The sequence below is a fragment of the Vicugna pacos genome, chromosome 9 (assembly GCF_048564905.1).
Source record: "Vicugna pacos chromosome 9, VicPac4, whole genome shotgun sequence".
Lineage (NCBI taxonomy): Eukaryota > Metazoa > Chordata > Mammalia > Artiodactyla > Camelidae > Vicugna > Vicugna pacos.
In genome coordinates, this window is record NC_132995.1 from 27,857,386 (window position 1) to 27,873,017 (window position 15,632).

General features: G+C 53.4%; 1 protein-coding gene across 2 annotated transcripts in view; it reads left to right on the forward strand.

Annotated features, from left to right (window-relative positions):
* The window catches only part of NKD1 (NKD inhibitor of WNT signaling pathway 1), an 84,871-nt gene that overhangs the window by 56,927 nt on the left and 12,312 nt on the right, over positions 1 to 15,632 (forward strand). For both annotated transcript variants that reach the window (XM_072967349.1, XM_072967348.1), the window contains exon 5: positions 14,555 to 14,661. In XM_072967349.1, the coding sequence (XP_072823450.1) occupies positions 14,555 to 14,661 (107 nt within the window). The remainder of the gene's footprint in view (positions 1 to 14,554; positions 14,662 to 15,632) is intronic.

Consider the following 15,632-nt stretch of genomic DNA (forward strand, 5'->3'; position numbering starts at 1 on the left):
TTTGGGGAGCCACATTCCCTTTCTAAGCCTGAGTTTCCACGTTTGTAGAATAAGAATGAGGGCCGTTTCCTGCCTGAGTCCCTGCGTTGGTGCAAGGACTGGCTGGCATCAGAAAACACTTAATAAATGAGATAGCATTTCCCTTTTTTACTGAGAAACAGAGGAGAGAATTGCCAAACTGGGGCACCTGTAGGACAGTAAAGTCCTCTCTACTGAGACCAGGACAGGTAGCTGTCAGGAAAGCTGGGCACCCAGGGGTCTCTGGGGGGAATCCGGGCCTTGAGGGTCCTGTAGGGCCTTGAGAGGAGAGTAGTCTGTGCCAGGAGGTTCTGGAGGGGAGCCTGGGCCAGACCCGAGGACTGTGGCCACGTTGGGCCTGAGAGCTGTGTTGAGTGTAGAATCCCTGGCCCCCATCCTGCTCTGTAACAGGCTCCCCAGGTCACTTGTATGCATGTTGCACTTTGACAAGCACTGTTTTAAGAGACTCGCGCAGTGGCCCAGGCGTTGGAAGCTGGTTGGGGACCCAGATTTCTGTCAAACTTTGCTCAGATACAAGTAGATCCCGCACAGAAGCAGGAGGAGTCACGTGGACATGACTCTGCCCAGGCTCTGGGGTGTTTGCCTTGAGTGTGTTTGCCTGTGGATCTGGTAGCTACACTCAGGGGCTCAGGGGCTTTGATTCTCATTGTTCCCTGGGCTCTCCCAACCCTCAGTTGTCATCCTTGGCTCTGTGGAGAGATGCCAGGACTTGGGGCCTAGAGAAGATCCGGGGAGTCAGGTGAAGGTCTGCAGGATGTCCCTGGGGACTGAGGTGACCCCCTCCCCTCACATGTGGATTACATGGGCTTCAGTATTCATTCCACTTACTTATTCATTTGCTCACTCACTGGGGAACTTAGCAACTTTATTCTATTGTTCATTCATGCCTCCCCATCTATTCCATCCACCAGCCATTCACTATCCATCCAATCACCCATCTGTCCATTTATCTATCTGTTCATTCATCCACCCATTACTCACTCATCACCCACCCAATAATCCATGACCCACTTATCCAACACTTATTCATTCATCTGTTGCTCCCCCTATCACCCACCTATCCTTCCATCACTGCCTGTTCATTCATCTGCCTCCTCTTTTGTTACTCACCCATCAGCTGGCCAGCCCTTAGCTATCCCTCAGCCACCCATAATCCATCCTCTGCCCAACTATTCATCATCCATCACTCATTCCTTAATCCATTTAACCATCCTCCAATTATCATCCACCTATCTATCTATTCATCATTTATTGAGTCCCTGGTTCCTGCAAAACACAAGGCACTTCTGTCCATTGAGGCTCAGTCTAAAATCATGTAATTGATTTCAAATGAGGCATCTTTCCCTGTAGACATGAAATGGCCTGCCTATGGCATCAACCTCTCTTTCTGAAAGGGAGAGTACTTTGTTCAGTCACTGCATTCAGAGCATGAGCCCTGTTGTAATGAAGTAGAAAGAACACTTGGCCTAGGAGCCCATGGACCTGGCTCCCTCCCAGCTCCCACAGTGACTTGCCGTGAACCTTGGCCAAGTTCCTCCGTCTCTGGGTCCCCTGCCATCAGTAACATGATGCTTGGGGACATGGAGCTGGATTTGGTGGATGCTCAGAGGATGTGGGCACCTTACAGGGAGGATGAACTGCTGTGGGGGGGCGGGGGTGGCACTGACAAACACTGGCTGACAGATGGGGGATAAATATGAGGTGCCCAAGCTTCCCAGCTCCTGTCGGGAAAAAGGCTTGAAGTTGGTGGCACGCGATCTGTCCCCATGGTTGACAGCTACAGGTCGAGCTTTGAGGGCAGCCAGGGTGCCTTGCCTGGATGGTGTCCGGGCACATTGATGCCACCACTGACAAGGGAAGGGGAGCCACTAGTCCGACTCAGTTTCTCAACTAGGGGTTAGACTAGGTTTTCAAGTTTCCAGCCCCTTTCTTCAAACAGAAGCTCACACAGAAGCACAAAGTGTAAAACGGTCTAGGTTGCAGAAAGATGCAGTCAGATATATGCATAGACAAAGATGTCTGTTATAAACAGTATGTTATCTTTTACGTAAAAAAGGGCGTGGGCAGTACTCTGTATTTCCTTGTATATGTGAGTGAATAGCACATACATCTATATATTACCATGTAGCTGGAGGTCTAGACAGACAAAAACAGTGGCTCCTTCTGGGCAGGGGAGGAGGAGACTAAAACTGGAAAGCGTGGTCAAAGAGGTTTGTAGCATTAACTGTAATTAATCTTTTAACTTTTGCAAGAAGAATGTAATCATATATTCCTTTGAAATGGGAGACTCGCAACAGAGTTAAAAAGCGAGAAGAGTAAGTAAATAAAGCAGTGGTGTGGGGCTGCCTGTGTCGCTCCTGAGACTTCTTGGAAGGGATGCTGGCCCCAGTGACTGTGGTCCTCCAGCCACCCTTGGCTCCAGGTCAAAGGCCACCCCCCCACCCCCCAGTGCAGAGGACATGGCTGTGGACGGCAGGCCACCCCATGGCCAGGCCTGTTGAGAATGGGTGCTGCCAAGTCCTGGCCACAGAGAAGCATCCACCTGGCCCCAGAGTTGGGGCTGCGGGCATCCGTCTATGCTCCGGGCCAAGGGAGAGCAAGCTGAAGCCTGAATCTCTTCTTTGTCTTCCTGTTGGCCAAGTTCATTGCCTCTTGGCTGGCTGGAGGGCTGTTAAGGGAGAAAAAAGGCCATCTGAGGCGTGAAGATAAAAAGAAGTCTTTTAGCCATCCCAGGAGAGGACGGCTTTAGCTCCTGCGTTGTTATGTAAAGCCGGCCCCTAATCCAGCATCTTAACTGCCTTAACTGGCCAGCTGGGAGCTCGTGGGATGGGAGATTAAGGCTGGGCTGGGAGCGAGGGCTGGGGCTGGGAGCTCCTTTTGAACTGTGGCGAGAACAAAGTGAGCAGGAAGAGTCCCGCACTCCAGAGGCCGTGGGCGTGGCAGGCAGGACCTGCGGCTGCAGGGGAAGGGGAGAGGGACCCTCCTCTGCTGACCCCGCAGGACACTGAGGACCAGGGACGGTCACCCTACACCTCACTCCACTACCACCTGCCATCCCCACCTCTCCAGTTGGGCAGGATGACAAGTGGTGGCCGCCTGTGGCCTGAGGTGGACATTGGTGCCAGGCCTGTTTGGCAGACCTGTGTCACCCTGAGCAGCCTCCAGGAAGCGCTGTGTCTGGGGGTGTCCTCCTGACCCGGCATTGACGACACTACTGCTCTGTGCCCGTCAGGCGGGAAATACCTGTAAGTGGTCGCAGGCCCCTCCCTCTGGGGCCCCTCTCCCCGCACCTAGTGCTGTGACCCGACTTCACCCCTGTCCAGCCTCTTGGCTCACTCCTCCCTCTCATCCTCGGCCTCTGCCCACGGACCCTCAGCATCATGGCTGTTTCTTGTCTTTCCACCTCTTTGCTTAGGGGTGAAAGCGGGCAGAGTGCAGTCAGCTTGGCATCTTCTGTAGAAAGCTGACTCTGCAGAACCCAGTCCCGCCTGCTGGTCCTGCCTTCATTCAGGACTAAAAGCCCCTCAAAGTCCCTGGAGTCAGGTGGCCTCTATCCTGGGGGCCAGGCCCTCCCTCCAGGCTCCCAGGGCTGCTGCCAGGCAGGCCTCGCTTTGGCTCAGCTCGGGTTTGGCCTGGCAGGTCTGTGGGTTCTCTGCTTCCCTCGCCTGTGGGTGGCTGTACCTGGAGTGGCAGGTCTTGCCGAGCAGGGCAGTGGTGTTAGGACTGAGACCCGGAAGGTGGAGCAGCCCCACTGAGCTCAGGACCTGTCCCAGTCTGCACCACCGAGCCCTGTCTTCTTCCAACCCTATCATAGTGTATGAGAGGCGCCCTCCTCCCTTTATTCTGAAGTCAGACCCCAGATCCAGCCTGGTTTACAAATCACTGTGTGACCTTGAGTGACTCACTTAACTCCTCTGTGCTTTAGTTTCCCCGGTCTCTTGTTGGGGGCAGCCATAGCACTTCTTCCTCAGAGTTCCTATGAAGACAGCGAGGTTATTTATGGAAGCCCAGAGAACAGCCCTGGTACAGAGTATGCCAATGTCTGCGAGCTGCCGTGACTCTTGTTTCGTGGGTCCATCTTTCTTGAAGAGGGGCCAACTGGTGTTTGTAATTATTTACTAGTCCAGATCAAAGAGGGCCTATTTTCAAAGCTTCTTTAATCCTATTAGAATCTCTGAATGTCTCCTTCTACTCCCAGTGCGTGACATAGTCTGGCATGCCGTAAGAGCTCAGTAAATACAGATCTCCCTTGACTTATGATGGCGTTACGTCCCGATAAAGCCATTATAAGTTGAAAATGTCGTTACTCGAAAATACATTTCATACATCCAACCTGCCGACCATCATAGCATGGCCTTGCCTGCCTTACACGTGCTCAGAGCACTCATGTTAGTCTACACTAGGGAAAAATCATCTTACACAAAGCCTGTTTACAATAAAGTGTTGAATACTTCATGTCATTTGTTGAATACTGTACTGGAAGTGAAAAACAGAATGGTTGTCTGGGTGCGGGATGGGTGTCAGTGTATGGGTTGTGTGCCCCGTGATCGTGTGGCTGATTCAGCTTGGCTACTTCTATAGAAAGCTGACTCCACAGAACCCAGTCCTGCCTTCTGGTCCTGCCTTCATTCAGGACTAAAAGCCCCTAAGAGCCCCCGGAGTCAGGATCCTGACTCACTGCCGCTACCACCATCACAAGAGGGGACCATACTGCAGGTCACCAGCCCTGGAAAAGATCCAGATTTGAAATTCGAAGTACAGTTTCTACTGAATGCGTATCGCTTTCACACCTTTGTAAAGTCGAAAAATCGCAAGTCAGGGACCAGCTGTACTCACTAGATGAATGAAGCACCACCACGCAGTTACTGAAGTCAGGCCCCCAGGCAGGTCCCGTGTACCCCGCTCCAGTCCATCCAGGCTCCCAGGTGTGAGATGTCAACCATTCACTGAGCAGAGGAGCCCTTGGGAGGCCTTTAGTTCCCTTCATTTGTGGTAGGAAATCTGAGGCCCAGAGAGGGGATGTGACCGGTCCAAGGTCACACAGCGGAGTGGGAACAGAACTCAGGCCTTTAACACCTCCTTATTCAGTGAGTATTTACGGAGTACCTGCTGCAGGTGTGGGGCCCTGCTGCGCCCTGGGTTCCAGCCACAAACAGGTAGGTGGGCCTTGCTGTCAGACTGTTGGTGGGAGGGGGGCAGGCAGTGGATAAATCATCCAGGAAGTGAGCATACAAGGTTCTGGGAGTGGTGCTTCGCAAAGAGGTAAAACCCAGGGAAGGGTGGAGTGTGACAGGCCTCTCTGAGGAGGGGATATTTCAGCAGAGATGCAGATGGAGGAGGAAGCCAGCCCTGGGAGGACGGGAAGGGAGAGCAGCCAGTTGGAGTGAGCACAGCCCCCAGGTGGAAGGATGTGTGGTTTAGGGAAGAACAGAAGGCTCTGGAGAGGAGGGTGGGGCAGCCGACAAGGGTGGGGCCATGCACTTGGGTCTCATGCTGCTTATGAAAAGGAACTATTGGAAAGTTTTGAGGTAGGTAAATGCCAGATTCTGACTTCCATTTTAAGGAGATAATTGGGGCTGCTGGGAAGGATGGGTTTTTCAGGGGGAGGAAGGAAGCAATGAAAGCAGGAGGTGATTGGGGAGTGCAGGGGAAAGGCGATGGGATGGCATTGGACTCGCCTGGGAGCTGGGAGGCTGGAGAGAAGTGGATGGGTCTGGGGGCGGGGCAGAAGGGGTGGGAGACGGAGGTGCGGTGGAGAGGAGGTGGATGAGGGAAAGAAAGGGGTCCCGGGTACACCTTAGAGTTTGGGCTTAAGGAACTAAGGAATTGGTGGTGTCACTTCGAGGTGAAGGCTTTTGTTTTTGGATGTGTTGGGTTCAAGATTCCTGTTTGACATCCAAGTCGAGATGCTGAGTAGACAGTTGGACCCCAGGTCTGGAGTTCAGGAGGGCAGTTGTTGGGGGAGAGAGAGAGAGAGGACTTCTCAGGTTCTCTGGAAGGGGCCACAGACAGCTCCTCAGGAGCCCCGGGCAAGGCTTGTCAATCGGTGGGGCTGGCTGGCGGTTCCCTGGAAGTCTGAGAGGAAGGGGAGTTCACTGAGGAGCAGCGGAGACCCCCAGACGGAGGGGGCAGGCGGGCCCCACCCCGCTGGCTTCTCTCCCTCAGTTCAGAACCTGTCCTGCTGGCGCGCGTCGGTCGCCCCGACTCCACTCCACTGCGGTCCCCCCAGAAGCCCGGTTGCAGCAGTGACAGCAGTTTCTCTCAAGTCTGATCTTCATAAAAGCTCAGCTTGAACAGTGGAAATTCTGACTTGTGTCAGATACCGAGGAGGCTTTCATAGTTTCAAGTAGCTCGGGGTTAGATTTTTAAAGTTGAATTTCATCACATGTTTTAACTTGGGCGGGGATGGGGGGAGAGTGGAAGGGCCGTGGTATTTTTAGCCCAAAGAAGGCTTTTTTCCCTTTCCCTCGCCCTCTCCCAGCGTTCCCCCCTCCCTCCTCCAACAGATGGTTCATCTCAATCCTATTCAAACCTCAAAGCAGAGTAGCCATCAACCTTAGGCTCTGATGAGAAAAAAAGGCCAGAATGCTATTTGTTGGGCAGACTTTTTCCCCCTTTCTTCTTTCCCCTCAGTCACAACTGGCCCTTAAATAAAATCTGCTTACAGAAAAATGTGACCTGAGGAGGCAGGAATGTGGAGAAAAAGACCCAGGAAGGAGTGGACACCACTGGTGAAACCTGCCGGAAACCACCTTCCAGAGGACTGCATGGGGTCAATTACTGTTCTGGTGGTGGTTTTGTTTTTCCTGAAAAGCAGGCAGGGGCTCTGAGTGATGGATCGTTAGGTTGGGATTCTTTGGGTTCTCTTGGATGCTCAACCCAAGCTCGCTTAAGATCTGGCTCGTGAAATGGAAAAATCCTAGGGGTAGATCTTGCCTAAGAGGGGCTGGCTGGATCCAGGAGCTCAAACCATGTCGTCAACACACGCAAATGCGCGGGCGTGCACACGTGCACACACACACACACATTCATTCTCTCTCTCCATCACGTCTCTCTGTGTGCTGTTAGTCTCTCCCACTAAGGTGCACAAATGACTGCCCAGCTCTGGGCGCTCACATCCTCTAAGATGAGCCATCACAGGTGAAAGAGAGCCCCCTAGTCCATTATTTCTTGCAAAAGCTTGATTCTCACTTTACTGGACAAGGTAGGTCTAGGTTTCATGGGACCCAAAGCTTATCCAATTCGGGGGACCTCCTTTAAGTAAAAGAACACATGATTCTCTTTCACAATGATGGACTCACACTGTATTTATATTAAATATAGATATATTTCCCTCTAAGCCTAAATAAATAGGTCCCCAACTCAACCTCCCCTTAGCTCGATTCCAGAAATGCCTGTGTTCACTCCAACACCACGTGACACAAAGAGACATCTGGAAAGTCAGCGTGGAGAGAGATAGCATTCTTAACAGACTGAGGATAAAAGACCTGATTCTGAAAATGTCACAGAAACAAACAACCATGTGAACACATTCCAACTTGGAAGGGACCCGTGCAGGCCAGGGGCCCAGAAACTTTTATCTTGGTCAGCTTCACCATGAACTCTCCTCTGGCACTGACCTAGGACACATGGCCATGAGGATGAAAGAAGCTGGTCGGGTCTGGATGCTGGGTACATCCCGGAAGCTTGGGGTGGGATCAGCCCCCGATAAGCCACATGGCTTGAGATGGGGGAGGGGCAGTCCACGAGAGAAAACCCAGATTCTATTATCGGAAGGAGGAGAATGGTTTCGGGATAGGCGGGAGCAGGTGTGAACTATTGTGGTGTGACAGTGGCGAGGCCAGTGGCTGGGGAGGCAGGAAACTGGGATTTTAGTTATGTTTCCATACCTTCTGGGTGCCAGTCCTGATTCTGCTCCTGATTGCTGTTTCATTTTGATGATGATGGTGGTGAAACCCCTGTGTCTAGTGTGTCAGGTGCTGCACTACATAGCAGAGCAGTAGGAGAAGGATTCCGTTAAATGAATAATGATAATATTGGGGGAGCAAGGGGAGAAGGTATAGCCCAAATGGTAGAGTGCGTGCTTAGAATGCATGAGATCCTGGGTTCAATCCCCAGTACCTCCTCTAAAAATAAAATAATAAATAAATGAACCCAATTCCCCCCTCCCCAAATAAAAAAAATGGGGTAACCAGGGATCACTGAGCAGGGAAACCTAACCTGGCTCCTGAGGGCGTGAAGGCGTGCACCTCAGAAGTAGGAAGCTTCAACAGAAGACCTGAAGAATGAGCAGGAGTTGGAGAGACAGAGCAAATTTTCTTGGCAGAGAAAAGCAGCTCCACGGAGAGTCAGGACTGAGAGACAGCAGGAGGGATGTGGCTCGATCACGTTTGTTTTTCAAACTTAGTTTCCTGTTGTAAAATGCAAAACACATAACACCCTCTGTGGTGTTATTAAGAGGACTTAATGAAATACTGTGTGTACCCACTGACTTCACGAGCATCCCCCCTGCATGGCCCGCTGCTGTGTGCATGGATGAACGGATATGTGTATCTTTAGGACCCTCATTCCCCAAGGAGAGCCTCCAGAAACCATTTGGCCTGGAATGCGCATATGATATCTTTCTCTTTTTACGGGCGGCAGATTTCCCCTCCTAATTATATTTGGCATAGGCTAATATTGAAATTCATCTGCATTCCCTCTAACAGCTGCTGCTGGAGGGTTGGGGAGTCAGAAACATCCTGGCAAGCCACTCTGAGACTAAAATATTTGCAGCAGATAATCTGGACGTGGACAATTTAGAAAGGCTTGTGGATACATTAAGGCGAGTGTCCAAACTCCAGCCAGGAAGCTCTGGCTTGTGTTAAATCTTATGTTGTATCAACTGAGAAGAACTTGCCAGGTATCTGGGATAAGAGAGGTGTCCGCCACGCCTCTGAGTATTAGTCATTCCTGGTCTTTGGTGGGGCTGATTTAGTCATACCGTGTTTCAAATTTGTCTCTTCTTCCAAAGTTTAATATCAACCAGGCCTTTCTGGATTGTGTTAAAGTAAGCTGGCACTTGCTGATATCATCCAGGGTTGGGATTTTAGCTGAAGTCTGGGATTCAGGAAGAGACCCACCCCTTTTAAACCCCCTTCTTTCCCATGCCGGTTCCCAATGTCAATCACGCTAGAGTTCACGGTGTTTGTGATACAGCCTTCTACCCGTGGGATTTGGTGCAGTGGAGCACACTGAGATGGAGTGTCTGCTCTGTACATGTATGGGACGGGCTGTACCCCCAGGGGCAGTAGCCTGCCGGGTCCCAGCTCTCAAGAAACGTGCATTCTGGCTGCATGGATGCAGCGGGCTCCTGTGAAGCCATCAGAAGATCCCAGAGAGGACTGCAGAATAAAGTGCTAGACTGAATGGGTTTAGACAGCATTCTGCTAGCAACAGATGCATTTGTGCAAATTGGAAAAAAGGGCCCCTCCTCAAGACACCTTTCTGCCATCTGTCGGAAAAATGTCAGAAGCAATAAACAAATCTAGGATGGCCAGCATGTGAACGGCGCCCCCTAGAGTTGTACAGTGCATAGCCCGCTTCTCAGAGCCAGTCTCCCAATGACCCCAAATGACCCTGACCCCAAGCTCAGGGGGAAGAGCCCCGAGGGGCTCATCTAGCTCAGGAGGGTAGGATCTTGGGAGGGTGGGTCTGTTTTATTTCACAGCCCTTCTTCTCACGCTGTTTGGGTGGTGCCATCCTGCTCCCTGGGTTGCTGTTATTTGCCTGGGTAAACAGTCCCAGGAAAGTGGCCGTGGCTCTCCCAGCGTGCGGTCCCAAATGAGCCCCGGATGCCACCCATTGGGTCCGGGGGTGGGCGTGGGGCACCCGTGATCAAAGTTGCCCCCATTCAGGTATTTCCTACTTTCCCTGTGCTCAGTGCTCCTCAAGCACTCTTTCTTTCTCTCTTCCTCCCCACCCCACCCAACCCCCATTTTTTTAAACTGGGGGAGGGGAGAGGGAAGAGACTGTCTTTGATCTCAGTGGAGGAAAAGAAGTCTGTTCTGTTCAGGCTTTTGGCTAACACAACAAACAGTGTTTAAAATTTAACTTTGCTTAATTAATTAGTAATTCTGTTTAATGCTGTCTGATCTCCCTCCAAAAGGTATTTTGAAGCTTGAGAAGGGAACATCAAAGGGAGCCGGGTGAAGATGGTCAAGTAATGCATTTAATCTGGCAGTTGCTGGGGGTGGAGAGATGCCAGGTTGGGAGCTAATGTGGGACAGAGCCATCATCTGGTAAACACAGCCGGCCGGCTGGCTCCTCGTGGCTATGGCTGTGGCCATGATGAGAGGAGGGACAGAAAACAGCTTCCAAAGGAAGGTACTTCACACACTGCTCCAGACCTGTCTGAGCTAAGATTTGGTTTCAAGAAAGCATAGTTGACATTTTCTTTCTTCCATAGCTACTGTGTATGGTTGGGCAGGTTGTGTACTGCACAAGGGTTTCTGGTTAAGCAGGTGAGCAGCAGGTGAAGTTCAGCATGCACTCTGCCTGTCAAGGATGTACGCTGGTGGGTGTGCAGAGCTGTACTGACCTAAGGCGCAATCCCCACACTTTTTTGTCAAGGGCTTTCAGGGAAGTACATATTTTAAGTTTTGTGGGCATTAGAGGGTCTCTTGCAGCTTCTCAACTCAGCCATGATCTTTGGCTAAGCAGCCACATACACTGGGTGTGAGTGTCACTGTGTCCCAGTAAAACTTTACTGACAAAAACAGGCAGTGGGCTGGCTTTGGCTCATGGGCCGTAGTTTGCCAGTCCCTGCTCTAGGTCACCCAAGGGTACATCATAGGCAGGGAGGGGCTTTGCTTCCTCCTCACTCTGTCCCTTCCCTCCATTTTTCTCCTACCCTTTCCACTGCTTTCCTTCCTGCTGTCAGGTTAGCAGTGCTAGTACTGTGGCCACTGAAGAATGATCGGAGTCCCCCTGAAATTATGCCCCACAAAAGATCATCACTGGGCTGAACAGGAGTAAGGGACAGGGGCAGGGCTCGGGCTCTACTGCTAAAACCCATCTTGACAAAACTATTGCTCTTCTCTGGCTGGTTGGCCCCAGGCAGCCTGCAGTGACCCCCATTCACCCTTCGCCCACCTGCCCACAAGCCTGAGGATATAGGGGTGGAGGGAGGGTGATCTGTTCCGCACAGGGATGGCTGGGGGCAGATGGCGGTTTGACGTTGTTTGGTTTCAGAGGGTTCACCTTTGGATGTACACAGCCCCGGGCCCTGGCATTGGAGTCTGCATAGCTTTCTGATACCTCTTCTGGCCATTGGGCAGTGGACAGTGAAGAGGAGGAAGGCTCTCTTTGGTGGGGGCAAAGCGGTGCTGACTGTCTTTGTTCCTGGCCCCTAGACCCCAAGGCAGGTGGCCCCCAGTCTTACTGCCCATTTGTGCCTGGCCCCAGGATAGGGGCCCCTGGTGGACATCTGAGATGGATGGACTGAGAGATGGGACCCACTGGTTAAGAGAGGAGAGGTCAGGGTGCCTTGGTCTTTGGATGAGACATGAAAAAGATAAGGGATGGAGGGGGATGTTTCCCTCCAGCCCTGAGAGAGGAGGAAGGAGGGCAGGCAGGGGAGGACCTGAGGGTGTCAGGAGGAGGGGTGCTCCAGGGAAGGAGAGCAGGGACAGAGGTTTCTTTTCTTTGGGTTTTATCAAGTGGAACTTGAAAGGCAACATTGAACCTGAAGGTGGTTTTCTGATAACTTCCCTTTGAACTTGAAGTTTGGTTTCGGTAAGCCTGGCTGGCTTCCATCTCCAGCCAGGACCTCTGCGGAGGAGGCAGCAGCTTTGAAGATGGATCTGGCCTTTGTTTTCCTTTCTTCTTTTTCTTTTTCTTCTTCCCGTGATGGCAGCAGCTCTGGCCCAGCAGGACACTAGAAGATTTCAGATGGAGGGGTCGGGTGGTGCAGGCCGTATGCTTGGCTGTCTTTGGGTCACTGGCCAATCTCCCACCTGACTTCCCTGGGGCTCGGTGCCACGTGGGAGCAGGACAGGAAAGGCTGGACTTGGTTTATCCACTACACCAGGAGCGGTCAGCGTCTGTGGCCTTCCCTGACGACCACCCCAGGGATGAAGATGCCAGGTGTCCCCCATCCTGAGGGTCTCCAAGGAGCCAGATCTTTTAGTTTTGTCCTCCTTGGCCTCATTCTGTGAAGCCACCAGGGAGGAGCTGAGTCTGTGATTGAGACGGGGTCTCTAGCTGGACCCCTGGACAGCTCTAGGGAGTTGTTGCCTTGCCATGGGGGCATTGTGAGCTGAGGGCTCCCTGCATCCCACTGGGTGTGCCTGAGGTGAAGAGAAGGAAGGGGACACCCAGGCATGGCTGCCCCAGCCCCCAGGCCCAGCCAGGAGGGGAGCTGTGATGAAGCCCGGTCAGTCACTGGCCGCTGTGGCCTTCCTGTCCCCGCCTGTCTGGCCTGGTGGCCAGAGCATCCTTATCTTTATTTTCTCCCTCTCTGTCCTGCTCCCCACCCCGCCTGTTTGTATGTGACACGACGCTTTGGGGTCTATATCCCAAAGCCTCAGTTTCTAGAAAACTTAACTACCCGCTTCCTGATTTCCGAAAGCTTAAATGTTTGGGGACGTCATTCCCTAGACTGTTACTACTCATGGCTGGACCCTGTGTGCTGGCCCTGGGCCCTTAGCCCTTTCCCGCAAAGCTCCTTGAATCCACAGAAGAAGCCTCTGGAGAGGACTGTTCTCATCCCCATTTTACAGTTGGGGAAACTGAGACACCTATGTGAGACACCTGCTCAAGACCACACACAGCGTAGAGGGGATCAGAACCCAAGCAGAGACTCACCTCTCTCCCGGTTGGCTGCGAGAGGCCTCAAGTCTCCTTAACCAAGCCAGGAACACCGTGGAGTGGTCGAGAGCATGAGCCAGGCCACTTGAGTTCCAGTCCCAGCCCCATCATATACTAGCAAAGTGCTTAGCCTCCCCGTGCCTCAGTTTCTCCATCTGGAAAGTGGAGCTGATAATAGTGACTGCCTCACAAGGTTGCTGTGAGGACTGAGTTGATAAACAGCGTAGTCAGCTCTGTGTGAGATCGCTGCCTTATCTTTATGTCCGGAGGTCCCCATGGTGGGAGGGGCCCCATGGAGAGTGCTGTGGATAACTGCTGGGCCCACAGGGCAGGAACAAGCCGGATGCTGGGGCTCAGTCCCGACTAGGGGAGCTCTGGCCATACCTTTCCCAGCAGCCACTCTTGGGTCCTGGTCTGCAAAGCTGGGGTGTGTGAATGTGGTGGGGGGATGGGGTGGGAGAGAGGCAAAGCCACCCCCCACCGCCAGTTTCCTGGCCTCATTTTTGTGGCCTCATTTCTTCAGGCCCTTGACTTCCCAAGAAAGCCCATCGATGGCTGGGGCCCTTGCCCAGCTATCTCAGCTCCTTACATGATCCTCCTGGGCCACCCCAGTAGGGCATCGGGGGGACAGTTCCTCAAGTGGGAGCCAGGCTCCGTTTGCTCCCCTGGAAAACAGGACAACAGAATCACTGCCCCAGGGCAGCTGAGGGAATCTAATGAGAGCAGCTGTGAAGATGTTCTAGAGAAGCACATGCCCAGTCAGACTCAGGTCCCCTTTGTCAGGAAGAGACAAAGTGGGCAGAAGGGGCTGAAGGGGTCTTGTGGGGACCTCCTGGACTGAGTCCTAGCTCAGGGACGATGGCTGCTCCCTCGGGCTGTCCCCCAGGCACCTCTTGCGGGTATTGTTGGGAAAATGATGTCCACAGGCCATGGGCTTTCGTGCCCATCTTCCCACTGCTCCTGGGAGGACGCACACGGACTGCAGAGCCCTCTGCTCGACCCAGTTGGCAGAGGGCGGGCCCTCTAGGTGAGCAGAGGCAGAGTGAGAGGCACAGGGAGAGCAGGCTGCTGGAGATGCCGTGGTGTGCGTGTGTGTGCACGTCTGTGTGCACGCGTGTGCATGCGTGCACGTGTGTGTGCCCTGCACCCACCCCACTGAACTCCATTTCTGTCCATCCTCCTGACCTCCTACCAGTGTGCCATGCTGGGCCCAGGCCGGTGGCATCTTTGAGGACGCCAAAATGTCCTCATGGAAGGCAGCACGACTACAGAAAATGGCCAGGGTCCCAAGCTCCTTCTGGGCTCCAAAAGCACCCCTTTGCCCTCATTTATCTGTTCTTTAGCCCAATACTGCCCTGGCTGCTTTCCTGGGCTGCGAAGTCAGGGCAGAGAACAGAGGGGCCCACTAGGGTGACCTGAGCATCTGGTGAGGAGGCACCCTGGGCGAGAGATCTCCCCTGGGACAGCCCTGGGCATTACTGGGGCCAGAGAACAGAGTGATTTTGACTCCAGCAAACTGGCAGGACAGGAACGAGCCCCAGCACTGAGGTGAGGACGTCCTCGGGACAAAGCCACAGTGAGCGTGGTGGCCCCACAGTCTGGCATCTGGATGTGGGGAGGTGAGGGACCCTCCTCTTCATACTTTCTCCCTTGTCTTCCCCTGCAGTGGCCCTGCCACCCGAGAAGACAGACGGGCTGGCCAGTGGGGATGAGAAGAGGATGGAGAAGGTGAGCGAATCCTGCCCGGGCTCCAAGAAGCAGCTGAAGTTTGAAGTAAGTTCCCTTTCCTGGTGCTGGGCCCTGGACAGAAGGGTTTTCTCTTCCCGGTGGTGCTTTTTGAGGAGGGAAGCAGAGACCTATCTGGATGGGAAGGCCCCTCCCCTCCTGTGTGAAGAGCTGCCTTCTGGGAGAGGTTCGTCCTGCCCCAACCGGGGCTGCCCCAGCTCAGCGCAGGCCTGGGAGCTCCACTGCCCTCCCCTCCCAGCTCAGGCTCTCAGCATGGGGTGGTGGCCAGGGGATGCCACTGGGGAGTGGCCTGGTGGTCTAGGGGAAGGACATGTGGGTGGGCAAGGGGAGACAGCACGCTGGCCCTGGTGCTGCTGCTACAGTGCTAGGTGGACCACCTTCTTATTTGGGCCTCAGTTTCCTCGTTAGTGAAAGAAACCTTTCCTTCCAGCTCCCGAGGCTGTCCTGGGGAACACGTGGGGGCTCTCAGGAGGCAGGAGGCCTTGGGCAGGTCTCTAACTCTGTCTGGGTACTCAGTTTCCCCGGGGGGTCAACACCAAAAGCGACATGCCCACCCAGAGCCCATAGTCTGCCCCATCTCTCCCTGAATAGTATATTAAGCTCCTCCTGTGTGCCGAGCACAGGGCCAGGTGCTAAGAGAGAGACCCAGGCCTGCCCACTCCGAGCCACCGGCTTCTCCCTACCCACCTTTCCCCTCCCTCCTTCCTTCTCTGTTTCCTTCACGACATCCCTAGGGCAGAGCTCTGGAGCCAGCAAGGGGTTCATTTCCCAGCTCTGCTGCTGCCCCACTCCCCTCCCCTGGGAAGCGGGGACAGTAATGACGTCTGTCTTATCGGAATGCCATCAGCACCATGACCTAAGGCATTCAAATGCTTAAAGGGCATCCAGTGCAGAGTAAGCACTTTCCTTCTTCCTTCCAACCAATGTTGATTGACACCCGCTGGTACCAGGGAACTCGGCAGCAAACTGGGCGTGGCTCCTGCCCTCAGGGAACACAG